The sequence below is a fragment of the Anser anser genome, assembly GCF_964211835.1.
Source record: "Anser anser genome assembly, chromosome: 4".
NCBI classification, from domain to species: Eukaryota; Metazoa; Chordata; class Aves; order Anseriformes; family Anatidae; genus Anser; species Anser anser.
Window position 1 is genome coordinate 42475887 of NC_139724.1, and position 23884 is coordinate 42499770.

The 23884-nt window shown below is 36.8% G+C and overlaps 1 protein-coding gene across 2 annotated transcripts; it reads right to left on the reverse strand.

Moving 5' to 3' along the window:
* Positions 1–67: 67 nt before the first annotated feature.
* Positions 68–23860, reverse strand: ABHD18 (abhydrolase domain containing 18). Of its 2 annotated transcripts, XM_083833676.1 has the most exons (14): positions 23775–23860; positions 20131–20256; positions 19287–19395; positions 16020–16104; positions 15374–15474; positions 13341–13419; positions 13170–13256; positions 12344–12369; positions 10369–10507; positions 8284–8373; positions 7519–7620; positions 5809–6187; positions 3891–4053; positions 68–2893 (listed from the first exon to the last, which is right to left on the reverse strand). In XM_083833676.1, exons 3-14 carry the CDS (start codon positions 19376–19378, stop codon positions 2842–2844), a joined length of 1395 nt encoding a protein of 464 aa, XP_083689802.1. In that variant the 5' UTR covers positions 19379–19395; positions 20131–20256; positions 23775–23860; the 3' UTR covers positions 68–2841. The 2 variants fall into 2 exon arrangements, with proteins under 2 accessions (XP_083689802.1, XP_083689803.1); XM_083833677.1 differs by lacking the exon at positions 12344–12369 and having other exon boundaries at positions 13144–13256.
* Between the last annotated feature and the right edge of the window lie 24 nt (positions 23861–23884).

Below are 23884 nucleotides of genomic sequence, written 5' to 3' on the forward strand. Positions count from 1 at the left end.
GGATTAGAGGATGACAATGAGAAGCATTTTGAACTCATGTTGACAAGGAAAAAAACCACCACACAGCTGTTTTGTAGGATTTTTATTGAAAAATCATTACAACTGAAAAATGATCAAGGTCAGTTTTACAGTAAGTTTAAGACACACAGAATGGCTACCTGCTGTTTGGATTTAGTGCAGGAACCTTATTCCAATGTTTTTCTCATGCACTTACTGAATTAAAATCATTTAACATCAAAAATGGATTACTAATAATGCTCTCTTAGGACTTATTCATAAAATCTGGTTTAAAAAGCCCGTTTTCCAAAAGTTAAAACATTTACACTGCAAGACTTTTCCCTTTACAGATCAGCTAATAGCTTCCTGTGTCTGATAACTGGCAGATGTAAACCACATACGTAATTATTCCTTTTTTATTATTATTATTCTGAGAAATTTCTTAAATGCTTCTTACTGGACTCTTATATTTGGCAACGCTACTTTAGTTACTTAGCAAAGTATGATTTCTCACTTGTTAGAGACCAGCCCTTCACTATTTTCAGAAGACTTTCTCGGGAACAGGAGTTACATCAATATAAATCTGCTTCATTGAATGGCACGCCCTTAAGGAAAGTTAAGCCTCAGTAGTAGTATCATCAGAACACTAACCTCAGAATGTCAAGTTTTTGTAAGTTGTGTAATTCCTTGTATTGTGCTCTTTGAAAATATTTACATTGGCATGTATACTTCACAGCGTAGAGAAGTTGATTCTTTAGGCTTACTCCTGGCCTTATAAACTCTATCTTTCCTCTCTTCCATTTATTCAAGCCCTTTCCCTTGCCACCAGTTATCTCCCTTTCTTTCATAGCTGCAACAGAAACAGGACATAAAGCACACAGATACATTCAAATGCGACCAGAGACAAAAACAATTTGGTGAACAGCAAACAGTGTAAAACACCCTCAGCTGACAACTGAGCTAAGGGCGACAACTGAGCTAAGCTGACAACTGAGCTTGTATCAAGTTAAAACCCATAAAACTTTGAGTTTAGTATTCAAGCATTTAATTTTAGATTTTTGAGCTTGCAAATTGATTTCAAACCTTCCAACAGTCAGTATTTTCAAATATTTAAACACACTAGTCACTTCATACTTGCTCCCAATATATATAAAACCAACAATGCCTAAAGAAATGATGAAAAACCACTTGAAACAAGCAATGTAACTTCCAATATATTATATATTATAACTTGTTGCATTTTCAGGAAATTTGGATGCTAATTGACTTTGGTTATTACAAATTGCTGCATTTCAGTTTTATCTGAACTTACCAATTTTCAAGTGAACCATGATTCATTCCCAGTTACTTGTTCTGTCTGCCAGACTGAAATTCAAGACAATATATTTAAACAATCTCAGTTTTGATTGCTTCACACTGACTATTAAAAACCATTATGGTACCCATGAAGATCAACAAAGTGCTTGATTTGAAAGGTACAAAAGTCACGTATCTCCAGAACTATCTGGATTTTACCATTTATTTCTGTGTAACTCCTGTTGTTACTGTACTTAAATTAGTAACTGAAGTGTTTTGGCCTTCAGCTTCTCTGCAAAGTTGCTTCAAAAGAACGATACAGGACATAACCACAACATAAGATGCAGACAGCTACCAGATACAGCTGATGCATGATGACCTTTGTTTTTACTGTAGTTTCTTGGCATTTTTCATTCCAAAAGAGGAAATAACACGTTTTGGATTTTCTTAAACAAGTTTAAGCTTTTCTTAAACCTAACCTTTTTTACCTTTTTTTTTTTTTTTTTACATCCATTAAAAATACACTGCTGAAAAGTAAGGAGCCAATGTAACTGTTTTGATAACCCTTAGTCTTGCATACATTTAAAAAATTATACAATATTATACTGTATTTTGCATATCAGTACTGAGTGCATTTTAAAAAGGACCCCTGCTGAAATGTTTCAAACAGGTGTTTATAGCACCATATAATCTGCTGTTGATTTAACTGCTTAGAATCAGACTCCTTCTGCCACTGTTTCTAAAGAAAAATTATTTTCATTCCCTTTAGCAATTAAAAAAAAAAACTACTAGAAAAACTTTAATATCCAACTGAATGTATGTAAAAAATGAATTACTGGGTGCTCCATTTACAATTATTTCAGTTCTGTGAAACCAACCAATGAATAGCTACATGACTCTTCCAGAATGGCATGGTTTAATTCAGTGGCAGAAAAATCTAATGGATGCATTGAATGAAAATGTCTTTCCCTCACCCTGCATTCCATTTTTACAAGCTCTTTTTGCGAGATTTGATTCTGCCCTTTCCACTATAGCTCATTTCCAATTCATAAAAGAGAAAATAGTGACAAACACAAGAGGCAGTGTTGGCAAAGCCGTAGTAAAATGCAATAGGAATACCAAGGTGCCAAGGAAGCAAGAGGAGAACAAAATAGCTGGAACAAATTATAAATACACTAAATGCAAGACAACATCTTAGCCCTGCATCAAATTTTACATTTTATCAATACTTAAATTGATCTATTTTCAACAAATACAGAATTAAAGGAATACAAAATGCAATTAAATATGAAGTACACAAACCATTCATGCACTGACAAATGCTGCCATTGCTTTTTCACAGGTAAAGCTGAAACATGTCTGAATGGCACTTGGTTGACATGAAAGTAATACTGGTACTTTATGTGTTGTTGTTTTTTTATAATTGTTACGTACAACATTCAAAATAAGTGACCATCTACTCAACATTGTAAGAGGCTTGTTTTCCAAATATGAGTTCCAGTAAGGGAAAATACAAACGAGATCCGTTTGAATACATTCTGAAGATTGTTAAACAGCATATTTCTGAAGAAAGCGGTCAAACGCATCATAAATTGCTTGCCTAGAACAAGAAGAAATAACAATTATAGATTACCTTTATAATTTGGGAAAGGGTAGATGTAAATGGCCTGTTTCTGTTTATTTCTAAAATAAATGTATCATTACAATTTGAAAACGGCATTAAGTTAAGAAGTGGTATTAGGTATTCTTTTCTCCTTCACTTATTTCTGCGATCTCTCACTTCAATCCAGTAATATATGTCTATTTCAGGAGGGAATGGGACTACTTTCCAGCTTTCATACGAGTGCAAGTGTTAATGAACTATGAATTTTCTACTCAAACATGTCAGGAAGTATGTCAGACATGCATTATTTACTGCTTTTGAACAACTGTCATAACATAAACCGAGGCTGAAGTTTTAAATAGGAGTAAGCTAACGGTTAACATAGCTTGACCTGCTATGTCCATTTCTGTTGTTGCTCAGACTTCCTGAATGGGATTTACACTCTTGCTAATTCCTTATGTTTTAAAATCAATACCACAAGTATTTAACTCTTAAGAAGTAAGGAACTGCAGGTATATAACTGCATTAGATAATGGACTTCAGCAAGTTGTCACCTAGTATTATTAAAGCAAGAGTTCACGCAAGTAATACTCGTGCAATTAAGCTTATGCTCTATTTCTTGTCTTCAATTGTTTGTTCTCAGAAAACCGCATTTGCAAAAAGACAACGGCTGTGCAATACAACTTAAGTGGTTACTCCTTAAAAAATACTTCCTGGTGTCCAGTGAACAAACTCACTCAAGGAAAGCAAGAGTGATAACGATCATTCTCTTGCCATAAGCTTACCGAAGGATCTGAGGTATGCTATACCTCATCTTTGCTCATAAAATAGAACAGTAACATTCTCTGAGATCCAGTAATTTGTTCTCCAAAGTGGTGTTTGCTATTTGTTGTTTTAAAGTAATTATAGACTTGCTTTTTAGAAGCAAAATGATATATCTCAAAATTATGATTTTAAGCTCTCAACTATTTTTAAAATCTCCTGTCTACCTTACCTAAAGAGTCCTTGTTTGAAGAGGTAGGCACTGACATGACCTCCTTCCAGATACCTGATTTCACAACCAGGCCAGATTTCCTGAAGACTGCGCACCCCAGTTCGGGGAATATATGCATCCTCCTTCGCTTGCACAACTATGATTAAACTTGGGTCAACTGGAACTATAGAAAAAAAAAATCAAAATGAAATTCATCTAAGATAATAACATGATTGAAATACTTCAGCTGAAATTTCTGTTGGAAAGATGCTCTCGATTCGTTTAAAATTTATTTTAAACTTTAGTCAAATGATATTTTCTAATGTCTCCAGCAGTATTTATCCAATTTTTGATGCTACAGTACTTACTACTTACAGCCAGAGTTTCACCAATCTGATTACTAAAAGGAATAATACCAAAATGCTGACTAGAGAAATAACACCAAAATGAGGTAGAACACAGAACAGTTCTCTCTTCACAAAGAATATATGTGGTACAGTAGAAGTGACAAACTAAGCCGTTTGCAGATGGAAGGTCACAAATAATTTAGACCTTTTCCTTCTGTATATACTCATGTATAGAGGATATGAAATGCTAAGATAGATTCTAGCTTTCCATTCAATTTTCCATGAAATCTGAATGGTAGGTGGATTTCCCAGAGCTCCTCTCCAGATAACACCAAGCATATCGTGGCAAGGGATGCAGCGTATGCCAGAGCATCAAGAGCACAAAGGACTACATCACTTTGACAAGCGCACTGAGATCAAAGATCTTAAGCTTCAAGAAAGGTCAATGCTTTAGCTGAGTGATACCTGGATAAGTGTCTAGATATAAACATGTCTGTAATTAGAATGAAGTTCACATTCTTCTTTCTGTCTACAGAAATAACATTTGAAGCTTTAGGGAAAGCACTTCACTAGTATGTGTCACAAAATATTCCTGGGTAGCAGTGATCTGGGACATTTTCCATGTCAAGAAATCTGCATTAGAGTAGAAAGCTTTGGACATTTGTTTTATTTTTTACATTTACCGGTGGAGTACTGAATGCCAGAATTCAAAAATGAGGTGGCACAGGGTCTCAGTATCAAGTTAGCTCTGTCAGAAACCTGTATGAAGTCAAAGTACGTTCTGGGACATGTTAAGAGTCCTCAATGGGTATGTGCATAGTTGAACCGTTTTATGAATGGACATTTTTCAAAAGCAATTCCAAACCCTCACCTCAGCAAAAGTACTTCAATCAGTTCTAGGAAGAAATCACTTGTTCTAACGGTCTGCTTGCAAGCAATGCAAAGGGATGCCAAGATGTTCTAGATGCCAAGAAACCCAGCTTCATCAGATTTAAGGCTTGCTGGGCTACAGCTCCCTCTATATGCTGTGCTTGTCTTGGGAAGCATTACGTTCGCCAGACTGTATCATCCCAGAAGGACATCAGTGTATCTTTACTGGTCACATTTGTCTTAAAGTATCGTTCAATCTTCATTCTAAGCTACCTAGACTACTTTCTATGCCAAGTCAGTAATAGATTTCCATCCAATTAGATTTACTTGAATCTGCTTGAAAAACCTTATTAGCAGGACAAAACAGATTAATTAGCGCTAGATATTCATTATATCAAAGACATTTTGTTCTTTTAAATAATATGAATGTGCACTAACTCATATCTGAAAATAGCCATGGCAAGGCACAGAAAAAATGAGCAAAGGTACAGAAAAGCAAATTTTGAGTTAACTCTAACATCGGTTGACCTCTAAGAAATAAACAAAACCAATTAGGAAGTGGAGTTGTAAACAGATGTTGCTGAACAACACTCAGGACATTTTCATATTTCACCTAAGGTCCCAGCAGGTTTACACAATGGAATGATGAAGAGAATACCTTTCCTTCCATAGTATTCTATTTCAATTTTCCAAACTCTTCATTAAAATAAACAAATACATACCTGAAAAGTTAGCTACATGGGTACATTCATCCATTACTCCTTTCATGAACCTTAAGGATTCTCTCTGTAAAGTCTCACTTCTTCTTCTGTTATTTATCCTCTGTCCATGTTGGCTGTTTAAGTTTTTATTGCTGTTGCTACTGGTTGAAAATGTTTGATTCATGCATTGCATTTTAGGAGCATCTTGTACTAAGAGTCTTTCTGATGAGGCACTTAGAGTACTTTTATTTGTGGTAAAGCTGTGGACAGCTTCTTTAGATACAGACTTGTTCGAGGAATCAAGGTTGAACATTCTGGAAGTCACATCTATGTCTTCCAGACTGTCCACACTGTCAGGGAAGTTTTTAACAAAGTCTTGTCCCATCTTGAAAGAATCTGTCTAAACAAAGACAACAAGTCTTTTATTAAGGGTCCTTTACATCAGCTGGTTAATCTTACACTTCAGATCAACTCCATATCCAATAAAAAGGAGACAAAGACTGCTCGCAGTACTTGTTATTTTCAGTTTGCACATGTCACTCAGTAAATTAAATCCCAATCACCATAACCGTTTGATATTTTAATTCTATATTTCTGTCAGCTTAAGAAATGCAGTAAGTGCTTATCCATGGTAGTGTATGATGCAAATGTTTGTCTATTTTTAGCTCTGTATTAAACTCTGAATTCATGACTGCAATTTAGTCAGCTTAAATTTCTGGTCAAATAAATCAAAAACTATGCATTTCTCAGACTTGTTTCTCTCAAAACAGCAGTAGTACCTTTTTGAAAAAGTGTTCAAAAATTAACACTTACAACATTTCTTCACAGGTGGGAAGAAAAATAATTTGACCAGGTCTAATGTTTGGTTTAGGACTGAAAAAATATACTCCCTCCAAGTAATAGGATGACAAAAGCTGAACATCTTGAAATGTTTCTTCTTTTCATCCTGTCTGCTCCATCAGTGCTCCAGAACATGTATAATGTAAAAATGGCAAGTGCCTAAATAGCTGTTGCCTCCCCAGCCCCACTTCTCCTGCGTTAATATACTTGAAAAAGAACTGACACCTAACAAAGAATCTTAGAAAAACGTTATTTATAAGAATTTGTTAGCGAAGTGTTGAAACAAAAATATTCTCGAAAAGTTCTCTCTCATTGTCCCAGTTCTCTTCTATATTAGAAATTCCTTTTGAGACTTTTTTTCAACCCTAGCCAAAAATGTCAAGAAAGCAAAACATCACAGCTGGAAACAGAAATAATGAGACCTAGCACCTTAAACAAAGTAGAAAAGTAACTTAATGTTGCTACATTTTAAAAATATATATTATACAATATTGAATATTTGAAAGCAATTGCTTGGAAGGACAAGTTTTAGATATTTACACTTCCGGCTACAAGCTTTCTGGACTACAAAGCCATTAACTGGGAAGAATTAACTATGGTTCCCATGTTTTGACTGGATCCATTTTATGTTGCAGAATACCTTAACTGTGATCACAAACAAAAATTTGCAGCAAGGGCTATACTTAACACATATTATTCAACCAAAACATTAATTTCTCTTTTTTTTTTCAGAAGGATTTCTTTCAAAGACTAAATCTATCAAAAGCATATGGAAACAACAGGCAGACGTGTTTTTACCTAACAATTGGCTACCTTTACTAGAAATAAAAGCTACATTGTTATATTTAAAAATGTAAACATTAGTAAATAGCAAAAATAAACTATACTTACTCCACAGTATTCAAGCATTTGAATGATTTCTTCTTCATAAACAGTTTGCGTAAAATACTGTTTCTCCAGCTCTCTCCAGTTCACTGCCTTGCTCAACACACCCTGAAGTTAGAAACACAAGTATCTGTTACACAAGTAAAAGCCAGAGACCTTTCTGAAATAACGGCATACAGAGAAGATTGATTTGTTCCTGTCTGTAATTTGGTTTTTCCAGTTGTGCCCAAGTTTCCAGATAACCCTTAGAATTACTGGAATTGATTATAAGCCACACGTTATGACATATGACATTGAAACCCATTTCCCTTTAATTTTTATTTTTTTTAATGCACATCTGGACTGGACTAAGCCAATGATGAGTGTCAAAGTGGGTCTATTCATTCACCTAACTCAGCAGTAGATAAAACAGGTACTGCTAATGGTAGTTGCAGCGCTATCACCCCACTATTTAAGCCAGGCTTTGACCAGAAAAAGTCCATTTTCATGGTTTCCTTCCTCATCTTCCCACCTTCAGACACCTTCAGAGCAGGACTCCAAACGCTGTCACAAACCAGCTGCTGCCTCCTATTTCATACACGACCCGCTGAAGCAGCTCAAAGCCACCTTCCCTATCACATGTTGTACATCCTGAGCAGGAAGGGCAGATTTTGCCACTAAATAAGGGCCAAAGGGTAATGAAATGCCTGCCTGATAAGGTGAACATATCCAACCCAAACCTTATGTTTCTGATTACATTCTAGTGTATTAGTACAAATATAGGATAATTACCGTAGTAAAGACTGCAGAAGCTGTTGACCAGGAAAGACATGGAATCAATGGCAGTGGTTTAGGCCAGTTCGTCACGGCCAGTGAAGCCATCTATAATCAAATGCAGTTATTACATATTTTAATATTGAATTCACGATAAAGGAATTCTAAGAATTCTCGCCTTTATTTGTTTATACAGTATTAAATAAGCAGTGCCAAAGCTGTTAAGGACTGTGGTAATTGGATATACTTCCACCTCTTTAAAATTCAGAAGAAAGATAGTGTCTGCTCTTCAATGATTTCCCTAACAACAAATATTGTTCTGGATAGAATTAATTTCACAGCTGAACAGAATATTTGTTCTGACCCTTTAGTTATTTCAAACCGTGAAAAACTTCCATATAGCTCTTTCACCAGGCTCTTGCAAGCTTATTTCGAGGCAAAATGAACATAATCTATGAGAACTATTTATACTTCTACACTTTTGAATCTGTATACTGGAAACAAAATGTGGAAGAGAAGTAATTCAGGATATTAAGTGGACTGTTTTTCTGTCCTTTAACATCTAAATTACTGTTTTTACATCAGTTCTCAAGACATATTCTGGTAAATATTCTATTTATACCAGAAATATTCGAGCAAAGAAGCTCAACATACAGCAATGGCAAGCAAATACTTCCTTATACAGCACGCCAGATTGTATTTTATTGTTCTAAACTGAACAGTGTAAAATCCCTAGTACAAAATAGCCCATATCTGTCCTAGACACTCTAATAGACTTACACAACTGAAATACAATTCTGATTATTTTTTTATTAATAAAAAGTGACAAAAGCACCACATATCTATATTCTAATAGTCAGAAAGGCAGACTTCTTTGTTCTTAGTTCCAGCTCTCTCCATCCTTAGAACTGAATTAACGCTACCTCCTTTCTGTTCTAAATCACATTCTAAATATATGTAACAACAAAAACTATTTATTTCCATGGTTTTATATTTAAATCAGGACTAGCCAAAAATGTATCTTTCTGGACTAAAAGAAATATTCTAAAGGAATTTCCAAACTCACTTTCTCTGATCTTGCCTCTTTCTATACCCATGCTGTACATATTGGTATGGGATACGACACTCTGTTATTCCCACAGCATTCACGCAGCATTAAAAGTGGCCTGCAGTTAGTAGTGCACAGATCAGTTTAAGAGGTATGATTCAACTTATTTGTAAGACAGAGAAGACATGTTTAACATAAAAGTTGTCTCGTCAGGGCAATACCTATGTGAATGTAAGGTGCTTTACACACTTATGTTTATTTAGAGTCATAAAATTGTGCTTTGGAGGAAAAATATTTTTCTTTCAGAAGACATGGCCATTACCAGTGTTATCTACTTAGCTCCTAACAAGAAACAAACAAACACAAAAGGATCAGCAAAAAAGAGGTATGTTGTTTGAATAGGGTTTTTATACATTTATCACAGATCAACAATCATCTGTGGAGACACAAGCACTAATATTTTGACTGCATATTAGGATTTCAAGCATCTTTCTCACAACACACTGTTGTTTTAGTTTTAATATGCACAACCACACACAAAATGTTATCCACCACACTCCAGATATCTTCTGTAATCAATACCAATGATCAGGAAAAAGGATGAGTTGAGAACAACAGAACTGACACCAAAAGTCACCTCAATTATGATATGCCTACAGAGAGAATGCATTTCACTCAGTGCATCCAAACACAGAAGTTTAGGCAAGAAGAATGGAGGAAAGGAGGGAGAACTAGCAATTGATCAGTACAGATCTTCTTTCATAAAACATTTCTTCCCATTGGGGAAAAAAACATAATTATGTGAGAAGCTTATATTGATATTAAGTCTATGAGGAGATGGCTGACAAAGGGCTCTATGAGTTGTCAGCATTTCTTAAGGATTATAGTAATTCAGTACTACAGAACATGAGAATTGCCAACAATTTTTCCTCATGACTCCGAATATTTAAAGTATTTCAGAGAGGAACACTATAAAACAAATTATTCGTGTATGCTAAATGATCAGATGAGAAGTTAAATAAAAAAAATACTAAACAGGAAATATAAAAGCTTACATGTCCTCCCATGGATATTCCAGTCATCCCTAGCGGTCCATAGCCTTCTCTCTCTAGCCAGTGCAAAAGAGCTGCAGATTCTAGAACAAGAGCTCCTCCCATCACAAACAGGTCCGAGACATTTTTTAAACATGACCGTCTTTTCTCCCCAGAAAAGGAAAATACAGGATTTATTTTCTAAGATTAGATTTTGACAGTTCTCAGTCATCCTATACATACTTGTATACAAAGCCTGATCATACTCCCAGAGAATTTTGGAGCTTAACTCCTCTTGATTCAACAGGAGAAGTATGTCGAAATTCTCTGGCACTTTTTCCTAATGCAGATCTAAATGAGGACTAGGAAGACCCCTTCTAAGCTTCTAATGTAATATTACCGACCACCTAGTCTTCTAGAAACAGGTATTACCAACATTAGAATCTCACTAGGAGTGATCTGTGCTGTAAAGTTATAATGGCTGTTTTTAAAATAGAATCGGTGATACAATCCGAGACATACACTATCTTACTTGCAGAAAACAATCCTTTTTCTTTTCTCTTATTTACCTGTTTCATATCATTGAAAAATTGCACACAACATTTGAAGAGCAATCAGTATGCCAGCTTTGGAAGAACTCATCAGTGTCACTTAAGACTGAAACTGTAAAGTGGGAAGTGTCACGGTACTGAGATATTCATGTAGTGTACTCTAAAGCATTGAAACAGAGGAAACAAAAAAGGAGAAAGCTGTTCAGCTGAACCGTCAGAGGGACTCTCAAAAAGTGAAAAATAATTGTACTCTACAGAGCAATTAACACACCTTAATTTGGTAAGGGGGACTGTGTATTTTCAGTATCATACAGGTTATAAAAGGCTACTGGCCTCTTTGGCCAGCATACAATCACATTTAAGATACTTGGAAGCAAAAGGACAATGCTTGCTGTGCTAGTCAAGGGAGAAACAAATTGAGCTGCTGCAGACCGGCATTATAAGCTAACATAATTCTTTCTACAGCTTTATTACGAGAGATTCCTCAGCCATGTATATATATAGCTATATAATACCTGCTATATTTATTAAGCACTGTTACTACTGTATTAACTAAAAAACTGCTCCTGGTATGTAACCTTGTATTGAAGATTGACAATTACTGCTTGGGATATTAGACTGAGCACTTGCCTTTCAGAGAATCCTTGTCTACATCATTCATATACTATGCTGTCAAGCTAGACAACAGAAAAAGGAGTTAGAAATATCCTCACCAAATTATTTGTTTTCCTGTATCAGTTACTCAGTAACGGAAAAAAATTCCAACCTATTCCAGTATACAGCCTCTCCTTTCACTTTCCTATAATCTTATAGTTCTAAACACAATAATCAGAACATATCCATAAATGGTCTTCCTATTAAAAAAGCATTTTTACAACAATCAGCTGGCAATTTTTTATAACTTTTTTTTTTATGGTTGTATCAAAATAAATACAATTTTACATCCGCTTTGAAAATAAACTTAGAAACTATTTTTGGTTATAACATTTTCTCAATGCTGAATACTGCATAGTTTCCACAGACTAACAAATAAGCAACATCAAATTTACATCTGACTGCGGTCCTTTTGAAGTATCTTGGAAAAGGAAAAACTTAGCTACTATAATAGGAAAATATGCTATCTGGACAAAGATAATTCATAGTTGACTGAAACTATTGCAGCGTTTATACACACACAGTTGCCAATCAGGAAAATAAACTGGTTCTTGCTTGCACTCACTCATCTCATTCTTATACTGCAATTCCATCTTGCGCAAACTTTCCTGATAACTGTGATCTCTTAACAAAAACAGTAATGAAGTAGCCCAGCAAAGGGTTGATAATTTCACATTAACAGCATGTTTGGGATTTCACTTTCTTAATAAGCTATCAGAGTTCACACTACTTTGGGGGACAGGGTAGTAGTATTTTGAAAAGACTGTATCCATGAATGCGCCAGTAATACTTACAATTGATCCTTAGGTTTTCTACAGCCATGTAGAAGACTCAAGTTAAAGAAAATAAAAATTGTCTATATAAAAAATGGCAAGTAAAATAAAAATTAAAAAACAAAATTAATCACATACATAAGTAGCACATTGATTAATTTGAATTTGGAACTTACATTCCAAATGTTTAACTGGAACTAAATCACGTTAAATGCTTGCTGATGTGATTTATAACATTAGATTTTACTTTTGTCAGGTATATAAGTATGAGAAAAGTATAACCTGAGATTCTATTTAATAAAATGAGATAACATTGTTACAGAAGTTACTGATGAGTTGATGACTCAGTTGTTTGGTTTTTGTTTTGTTTTGTTTTTTTAAATCAAGTCCTAAACAGCAAGAGTAAGTTTCTCAAAAGCACCTGAGGTACCAAAGAGTTACATTTGAAAAGGGAAGACAGGAGACAAAACATTCTTTTCCATCATTAATACATCCAGAAGTCACACAGTGTGATTCAGAATGAGCGCACAGTTTTCACTCGGCCTCAACTAGAGGGATCACATCAATACCTTGATGAAAATAGACTCATGTCAGAACTTTTACTCTGATGACTATGGTAAGAAGCTGTAGGAGATATTTAAAAAAAAAAATCAGAAGAGTGTTAGTTGATGTAGTAGCATCAGAATGTGTTCCACATTGTGTCTCATTCAATGGTCTTTGCTTCTATCCACTGAAACTCTACTTGAAATTGATCTACAAATTAGATACTGTACCAGTATGATAAGTTTTCTACTCCCTGGAGAAACTATTGAGAACAGCACAAGTATCTTGCTTTCCACAAAAGGATATAATAAGGATTTTCAAGTAACAGAGAAGCCATACAGGCTTCTTTTATCATTGGACGTGCCATCAGTGTGCGTCTCCTCCAGAAGTACTGAAGATAAGATGTAGGATAACACATTAATATAAAATCTGAATACTTGTCAATAATAATCAATTTTATATTTTATATACTTACATGATCTCCAGTGCCTGCTAAATGAATGCATACAGGTCTGTGCCTGCTATTCCATCTTCTGGGTATTATGAACTGAAACCTATGAGAAACAAATACTTGTTACAGAAAAGGAAGTATTTATATTTACAAGTTGCTTCACAGAAATTAATCTACAAGAAAAAAAAATACACAAAACCCAACAAACCAACAGAATTAAGTATTTCTGTAATACACTCAGGCAAACTGTCATTGATATAGCAGTATCATTTTTCATAAACACATCCAACAAAGAAAGGAATTCAAAAGTAAGACAGAATAAATGCCAAACAAGAAAAGGAGACAAGCTGACAGATCATGTTCCTAAAAGAGACCACTACCTCATCATCACAATTCAAATTTTGCAGAGTGGAGAAATGGAATTTCAGATGAAGAGCTGCCTGAACAAGTATGACTAGCTCTCCTAGGCAGCATTGCTACTTTTCTCCTAAGGGCACAACAGATGAAATTGAAGAATAAGATGAGCAATACATTTAAATTAAAAAAAAAAAGGCAACCAAACATGAAACTACTTTATACACCCAACATTTAATGTCTACTCAAAAGTTATTTACAGTCTAACTACTGGGGTGAAAAAAATCACTTCAGAGCCACCAATATTGTCCCCACAAGATGGAGCACTGTTACCTATAGCAGAATGACATTCAGGAAGGCAAAAAAACAAAAACAAAAACAAAACAAAACAAAAACGGATTCACACAATGCACAATGATCTTAAGGGAAATTTATAGAGCATTTCAAAGCTGTAACTGTAGTGCCCAACATAACAGGTAGCATAATGTAATGTCAAACTGTAAGAAAGCACCCACAAGGAAGCAATTAGTACACTGTATTTTCAACTATGGTACTATTCAGCCCAGTAATACTAAGAGAGAGTTTCTTTCTCTAACCAAAGGGAAGTGGAAGAGAACTGATATTCTTGGTATTGAACTTTTTGTGAACTACATTCTTTAGTGTAGTTCATGTTTAAGTTTATATAAAAACACCTGTCAATATTGATAAAATCAATGATACCGGTATTAACTTCCGCTGCCAAACTTGTGTGTTCAAAAATAGCAAACTAAGACTGGAAAAACAAAAAATCCATCATGAAAATTTAGATCAAAACTAAAAGCAAACAAAATTATGTCCCTGTGGCTTACCAGAAAAAAAAAAAAGGTACCAGCTTCTCTTGTTGCAATAAAATGAACTATTATTTCAGTACACAGGTAGTGTTTTTGTACTGAATGTAAATGGAAGGTTTGAATGATTCCTCTAAATACAATATAAAATGTTGTTTTATATGTAGGAGAAGCTGCTTGTATAGAAGAAACATCTATCGTAACCTTTATTTCCAGCATCTCATTCATTTGGAAGACAAATATATTCCATAGTTTTGTGCATGATTTCTATGCTCAAAATTCAACCAACCAAAAATATATATATATATTCAGAATCAGCCAAAGCATTACCTGAAATGACTGTGACTAACAGCCAGGTAATCCTAACTTTTAACTTTTATTACCGTAGCTTAAGCTTTTTCATAAAGTGTTATGCCATCCTCTTTCAGATAGTATTACATTTGAGGTTTTCCACATTATCACTACTAATTATAGAAGCTCTCTTCCAGTCATAGTTAAATATGCACATCATTACCCTAACAGTTCAATCTCTTGAAATGCTCACTTTTTTTCCTGGCTTCAGAGTATAATCAATCAACCTTTATCAACCTTGTTGCACAACGCACGTATATCATCGCCACTTTGGAATAAAGTCCCCTAGCAAACTACATTATCTACACCCAAATTAAACTATCACAGGAGTAAGATTTATTTTCCACGCTGAGGTCAAAATCTATTTCAACATGTTAGCTAACAAAAACAACCCACAGAGTTTGATTTATTTTGCAGATAATTGGTATAACAATAAATTGACTTCACAATAAAACTACATATATATCATTTTTATTTCTCTCCAATGCTAGCTGCAGAAAGGAAATATCACTTGGCTTCTCCTACCTTGCTACAAGAGATTCAACTGGCAGGATACCTGGGACATAATGAGCCAAAGGGGAAATGAAGTGTCCCTCAAGGATTTTACAGTCTGATTGCTCCTCAACCTACAGAGAGAATGGGAGAGCAGTATATTTCATGTCAGTGTATAACTTGCTCTGAAAGCCAACATCAGTATTCTCTCTTCAATGAGAATTATTTCTTACAGGATAAAAATGTAGTTTAAAAAAACAAAAACAAAACAAAGTACAGTCAAATGTGTTTCATCTTTTTTTTCCCCTAATGACCTATTAAAGGAACCAAGTAATAAGCCTAAACTGTCCCATTTTAATAATATGTACTTCAATAACATAAACTAAGTTTTGAGCATTTTGTGAGCTTGAGCAACTGAAGTTACTGGTTCACTAACTGAATATTGTCAGGGGTGCATTCATCATCCTGTGTCTATGCAGTCCCTAACTCAAGTTCCGCAGGTGCCAATCCCAGCAGTAAAGCATCCGGTGATAAAATGAAACATCAGAAAAATGCAGATTTATATGACATCAAAATCCATTGCTTTTAAAAGCAATCTGGTAAAGACTAAGTTTATTTCACCTTTTTATACCATCAGGCAAATAAAAGTAGTTAAACTGCACCCCTTACTTTTACGTACCTTGTCAATAAAAACTGGGTAATCTTTTGAAACCAGCGTCTGGCATTTTTCCCTGTTTCCAATAATCTTTCTGAATTCAAATATTCTGTTGAACAGAAACAAGGAAAAAAGATTCATCTTTTAATCTAAATATATATACATACATAAAAAAAACATCAGGAGCTGAAGTAAGCCACAAAGAAAATAAAAGTTATGAAGCCAACTTTGCACTTACAGATTAGTCAGGTACCATGGCTGCAAGAACATTTATAAGGTAAGAAAATATAAGGCTCGAGTATATTGCTAGAGCTTACACAGCTTCCAAATAGTATTTTACATCCAACATTTTAAAACTAATGTCATTTTTCAGGGGCTAAACTAGGACATAAGAACCTCCTACACAGACAAACCAGAGAGATATGGACTGAACGGATAAAAGATAGGCTAGACTGCCAACGTCAAAGTAGCTGCCAATGGTGCAAAGTCCAACCGCCACAAGTCACCAGCCATGTTTGGGGAAGTTCCTGAGCGACTCAAACTGAAGGGTGAGGTTGATAGCTGGAAAGTAGGGATACCGTTCAAAGCCACCTGGATAAGCTGGAAGAACAAGTCAACAAACATCGTGAAGCTCACCGATATAATTGCAAAATCTTACACCTAGCCCCACACAATACAAGCTGGGAACTGCCTGGCTAGGGAGCAGCTCTGCAGGAAAGGGCATGGGGCTTCTGGCAGACAGCAAACTGAGTGGGAGTTTGCAGCACGCCCTCTGCATTCAGCAAGGCAGCAGACAGCAGGTGAAGGGAAGAAACTGTCCTCCCGTACTCAGCCCTCATGAAATCACATCTGGAATACAGAGTCCAGTTTGGGGACCTCTGTCCTTAAAGAGATGCTGGCATAATGCAGAGACCAGCAGGCAGACACTGTATAAATGGAACACACGACTTACAACAGGACTGAGGGAACCAGGTATGCATTGCCTTGGGAACAGAAAGCTAAAGGGCAAATCCAGCCACTTCCTTCTGCTACTTCAGCGGGCTGCAGTGTTGCAGAAGATGAATCAAGACTCGGAGGTATACAGAGAGAGGACAAGAGGCAATGGTTGTGAGTTGCAACATAAGAAATTCCTAGTGAAACATGATTTTTTTTCACAGCAGTAGTGGTTAAGCACTGGAAAACAGTGCCCCAGGAAACTGAAATGTCCATTCCTCAAGGGACTTTCAAAGTTAACAGGATGAGGTGCAGAGTGACTTGAAACAACTATAAAGTTAGTTTTGTTTTGAATAGGTTTTGGGACTAGATGTCCTCAAGCAGCACCACACAACCTTAAATGCGCTATGCTAAGAGTAACTTGTTTGTTCTTGCAGTTCTAAATACACACAAAGACATTACCCGACCAACTTAAACAGCAGATTTGGATGGACAGTACAGAAGAGGGGTATAACAGGAGTGACCTGTTCAACCTTCCAAATACCAAAAAAAAAAGCCACTATACAAAGCAAAGAAAAGGCAGTTTACCATCACCACCACAAAAATAGCCCTACTGTATAGCCTTTGTTTTTCTTATGCAGAACAGTACACTGAGTATTTCTGAGAGAGCAAGGGTAAAGGTATAAGACATGAGTACGGAGGGTGAGCTGAATGCAAAGATGTTTTGCTTGACACCAGCTCTTCAAAAAAAAATTTACATGTACTTATTTCCTCTGTAGTTATGAGGACACTGAAGGTTAAATCTTGCATGTGTTAAGGCATTCCAACTCCTGTTGATGGGTTAAGGACAAAGGATTAGGATATCAAGTCACCACATCAGGGGTGTGCTCAGCAAACCTTCAGATTACATCTAGGCAAGGTAGTCAGTGGCGTCAGTCAAACTCAGTTAATGCTTGAAGTATAAGAAACAATTTATTCTATCAATTAAAACAAATGCTAACGCTGTTTCCAGTATGATCTGCATACTAGGGAATGGTACTCCCTCCTCCCACTAGCTGATGTGAGCAGTCAGAAGGAGCTGTGTTCTTCCTTCTTCATCCCGGTGAAGCCAAGCTGCTTGGGGGACAGCTCATCTCTCCATCCAGGGGCAACACAGAAAAATTCTTCCTCTTTTCAGACCAGCAGGCCAGCAAGCCTGTCCCATGTATCCCCCACAGCTTTTGATTTCATCTACCCCTATCATGAAAAAGGAAGAGCTGCAAATGATACGATTATGACTAGCAGCAATGCTTCTTTAATGCTCTTTGACAGTAGCGTGATTACCCTTAGAGATCACCACAGGATTCGTCAGACATTCCCCTGTATAATAAGTGGGGATGATGGCAGAATGAAACTTAATCAAATCCCTCAAAGTTTTCAAGCACATACAACAATCAATAGTAAAATACTGCAGCTATAAAGTAAAAGACACATTTTTGCTTACTCCAGAAGAAAACTAATGTTTTAAAAATCCAACATTTTCTTTTTGCAGGAAACTGCTACTTGAGAACAATTGAGGAAAGAGATTTTGAAACAAGAAAAACAGCCCACATAACTCTACTACTATCCACAGTGAACAAAATCATTTTTTTTTTGTTTGAAGTTTTCTTTATTGATTTTCAAATACAGAAGAATTACCTTATTAAATGGAAATTTATCATTTCCTATCTAAATACTACGTGATGTGGAATACGTTCAGTCACTGAACTTTTGAACTTTTAAGATATGCATGTTTAACTTCCAGATGTTAACCTTAACAGTAATTTGAAAAATCTGCAAATGTTTAAAAATTAAGTGGTAATCCTACTTCTTTCATTTTCAAAGACATCTTAGAAGAATGAATTTACCACTCAATGAGAGAGAGAAATTTCTAAGTATATCTTATACTTCTAAAACTGATCATCATTAAGGAATAACAGAAAACTAACTAAAGATCCTCTTTATGTTACACAGAACAATTCCTCTGTAACAATCTAGCAAATATTTTCTTAGACAATACTTTTCAGACACACTACTTCTTTTATATGCTGTTGTTTACTATGTTGTTTTATATACATAAATCAAAAATGTAATTGGACATATACACATTCTCTCAAAAATACCTTTTTTAAGTAGAAAACCACAAACCCCTTTAAGACTTCTAGATCAAGTTCCTCAATCAGTATGGAAATACATGATTTCCTGAAGAAAAACACAAACTCGAACTCAAAAATGAACAGGACAGTACCTACAACTGGTTGTATTTCAGGGCTGTTTTCTTTTCCCTTTTAATATAAGGTACTACTCATGCCACTATTTTTTTTTTTTTAAACAAATCACCTTTTCAGATCCTCTGGTTTTCCCCATCCTCTGATGAAGAGTTTAGTGAGGAGAAGTTTTCTGTATAAGACATCTAATTTACTTACACCCATGAGCAGCAAACTCACATCTAGAAAAAAGAACAGGTAAAAACAAGGCAGTTAAAGGAGTTAACATGAGTGGCAAGTTCATTGCTTGTGACTCTAAGCCTGTTCTTATTCTGGTATCTGTAACAATGAAAAGCTATACCATTTTATTCCAAGTTAACCTAGACATTCAGGTCAATTCTTTTCATATTTAAACAAAGTATAGTGCAAAGGCAGTTAATACAAATACTACCTTTTTTAAATTAAAAAGAAAAAAGAAAAGAAGTGGAATGAAGGAGTAGCAATTTGATATGTCTAATATAGCCAGAAAGTTAACACATAATTTAGGTCAAGATTACTAAAGAGGCACATGAGGTCACAGAACTACATCTTCAACCAGTCCTGAGTGTCTTTTACTCTGACCAGTAGGAGCAGCACTGTCTCTGTACTCGCCATACAGCTATGTAGACGGCAAACATATAGCTATACAGACAAAAAAACTTTTTCACCAGTACATGGAAAACTTATTTTTATAAACTTGCCTTCATTGGTATCTTAAGCATACATTCTAATTCTTACTCTATCCCTTCCTTTCCAGTTTCCCCCAACTCACTTCTCACGGTTTTGAAAACAAAGTTCCCACTACCTTTTGAGAAAACAAATCACACCATCAAAATCCTAACACCAGCATCATCACTCTCAGCAAATACACTAGCCCAAACATAGCTAAAGCCAACAAGATTTTAGGCAAACAGTCTTATTTTCAAAGCAATACTTACTGAAATGAACAGGGAGCCACTACTGTGCTTTTCCAATGAGGAAGGAAAAAAAAAATGAAATCTGATTTCTTAATCAACAGGATACAGGTTATTCAATGAAAATAAGGTCCACGATCTGTCCTATGCCTAAGGGAACAGAAGATATAATAAGCAAAGACTTGGTTAGGAAGTTACCTTCAATTATTTTCTATTTTTTCTAGATGCCTCTATACTAAAAGGCCTAAATAACTTCATAACACTCCAAAACAGTGTAACTCGTGCTTTTCCATGTTAATTCCAAGTTAATTTCTTCTATCATATTTTAATATGGTCATTTTTTAAAGGAACTGATCAGAATATAACAAGTTAAAACTGCCATTGGAATAATACACTCCTTTGCACTTCTAAAGAAAAAAAAAAACAAACACTTAAGTATATCATTAAGAAGCATTAAAACTCAAGATACCAAAAAAGGTTTAATGTTTAACATAAGTTACAATCAAAATAGAAACCATAGACAATTTAAGGTACTTGAGTGCTAGAAGAAGCATCCTAGAAAACCACATTCAGTCATTACAGGACAGAAATAGATACCCGAAACCATCAGAAAGGCAAAGAGGGGACCTTCTATTTTAACATTGTAAAAAGCAGTAGCTCTTACTCCACCAGTCAGTCTCAAATAGCTGACCATTTAATCTTCTTATGCTGATCCATATCTGCTTGGTCTAGTAGAATAAATTACTATGGTATTGAAATATGCATGCAATGAAATATCCAAACAATATGGTGTTATGCAACATAAGCTATGCACCAACATAAACACAACCAAACAAGCGTTGGTAGCTATAATATATATCAATCCAGAGTGACACAAGCCTTTGGTATCAGAATGGATAGGAGGGGAAAGACAGGGAAGAAACTTTTGCCATGGACAGACTACCAAAACCAAGCTTTTTATAACAAGATATAAGTATATATATGTATTTTCTCCTTAACTCAAAGAAACCACGGAAAAATTGCTTCTTACAATTCAAGCTACCTTTCAGCTGTAACCAAGTAATAAAGACCTTGTCTGATCTTCTTATGAACACTCCTTTTCACTTAGTAAATATTTTCTGCTATCAGAAAACTAAACGAAGCCACCAGTACCCCCAAACATGGTGTACTCTATCTGAAAAACTTCCTACCCAATGTCTTCAGTTCAAACTTTCCTGGGAAATGCTACAGTAACTGCCCACTCTCCCCAAAATGCCGAAGACCACTGTGTTACTTCTGCCTGAATCTACTGAAGCACAGCAAAACTAATATCACAAGTACTGTGGAAAACAGAAAGTAATACAGTGTACTTTCAACATGGCCAGCAATAAACTGCAGTGATTCATTTGGTACTTCACCGTGAAGATGTGCACCCTGTAACCAACTTGAGGCAGGAATGGTTACACCCATTCCCGTGAAGGCCACCTCAATAGAGACCCAAGCACAAGGCAAAGGTAAACAGAAGAAAACAGCATTTTTATTAGTCAGTCTGCGTGCCATTAGCAACTATTTACTCCTAAACTTCCCGCAGTTACTGCTGGATGTAGGGACAGCACTCAAGTCTTCAAACTACCGCCATATCAAAACAGAAAAACTGCAGTTCCACTTTGCAGCCCAAGGCTCAGAACAAACAGCAGGTACAATGGCAGTCATTACCCCCACCTGAGCAGCAAGTAAGCCAACAACCTCACCTCACAGTATGGGCGAGGGAACAAGCAAAAGCTGTCCCCAAGAGGGGATGGCAGAAACTGTAACAATGCTCACTGTGCCTGCTCTCCCATCCTTCCTGCCAGACTGTTCTCTCACTACCTTAATACAGTCCTTTCCCTTGCTGACTCTGGAGACATCCATTGACCTCCCAGTGCCGTTGGGGTGTCAGGCAGAAGGCGTTTGCCAGGCTCACCAAGGCCCCTCTGCTGCTCGGAGCAGGGGGACAGCTTGGTACCTTCCTGGTGCTAGAAGAGAGCAGCGGGCGGAGAGAGGAACAGCAACATAGAGAGGGCTTTTTACAGGCAGGGAAAGAAATAATGAATGCTTTGCAGCCTAACAAAGCAGCCTTACAGATCTTATTTATTTATTTATTTATTTACTTATTTTTATTTTTATTTAAATTCTCTCCAAAATAAAAGGCAAATAAGAGAGGAAAGAAGATGAGCGTTTTGCCATGAGTCCGGAGGCTGGTATGATGAGCTCTATCTGCTACTCCAAAGGAATGCCAAGACAAGTTCCTAAACAAATACATTATATATAACAGCAACATTGACTGAAATGAAAGGGTTGTCTCATTCTTTATTCTACTTCATTGATTAAATGAAGACACTTAAGTAATTCAGGATATTTCAATAAGAATGCCTCGAGATTAAACCAATCCTGGAAAGTGTACAGGAAACACTAAAAGAATGATGCCAAGGGTGTAAAGTATGTTGTAGGGAACTTCTCAGAAATATTACCAAAACAAAAAAGGACAACCATCCCCCTATTTGTTTGACTTAGTAACAAAAGCGTAGGGCACGCTTCTGTCACCACATGGAAAGAGAATTACAGATACTGTCGGAAATGTCAAATGCAGTTGCTGGAAGCTGCAGATTTATTACTACAGAGCTTGAACTTGAGGAAAGAATCATCAGAGCTGTTTCCAAATGCAAGGGGGTTTCCACCACTTGGTACTACACATTAGGATCCTTCTGTAAGCCAGGCCAGCTGGAAATAATGACCTAAGGAAGATGCTGCATAGTTGTGTAGGCCAAGAAACAACACCTGTGTTGAGTATCCAGTGTGTACATTGTTTATACAGTAAGCTTTACGTCATGTTGTGAATAGAAATTGTACCAGGTACACAGGCACATTAGTAAATGATCTGCTAAAAGTCCCTTTCACTTTAAGGCAATATCTTCCAGAGAAGGCAGCAAGAAAACCTAGAGATAATCCACAGCCTAGGTCCACGCTCTTGGATGAATGTTTTTCCTTGCCCTCACAACCCTCATACCGCATGCTTGCTATAGGTCGTTGGTGTGCACTTATTTCATAGAAACAGGCACAAAAGTTCATCCAAAACCCAGTACATAAAAGGTCAGCTGCTCCTTTTTACACAGCGCATGCAGCCTCAGTCACACAAAGCTCACTGAGGCAGAGCTTCCTCAGGAGCCCAGCCTGCTGCTTCCACCGGTGAACACCAAACAGCTGCCATCGGGAAGTTACTTGATGGAAGCAAGGCGTGCCTATTTTAAAAGCCTTACTGACAGTCTTTGCCACACGCTACTTTATATATACCTTCCAACTGAGGTCATGCTTTATTTTTTCTCCAATTTAAAAAAAAAAAAAAGCCTTTTTTAAAAAAAAAATCCCGCATTCATTACAGCGACGAGCCGCCAACAGGCCAGGTAAGAACCTCCCCCGGCGGAGGAGCCCAAGGATGAACAGCGGGGACCCCTCCCCTGGCCGCTCAGCCCCCGGGCGGGCTCCTGCCCCCGGCAGCCCCCAGCCGGCCGCTCGGGCCCCCCTGAGGGAGCGCAGCGGCGCGAGCCGCCCCTCAGCCGTTAACGCCCCGAGGCGCGCGCGCCCCCCCCGCCCCCCCTCAGCCCCCAACCGCCACCGGCGCCCAACGGCCGCTCCCCGCGAAGGTGACTCACCCGCCGGGGCACCGCGGTGGGAGGGAGGGGAGGGGGGGAGGGGGCGGGGCCAGCCGCGCGCGCGGGCGGGCGGGCGGGCGGGAGCGCGCAGGCGCACGCTGAGCTGCGCC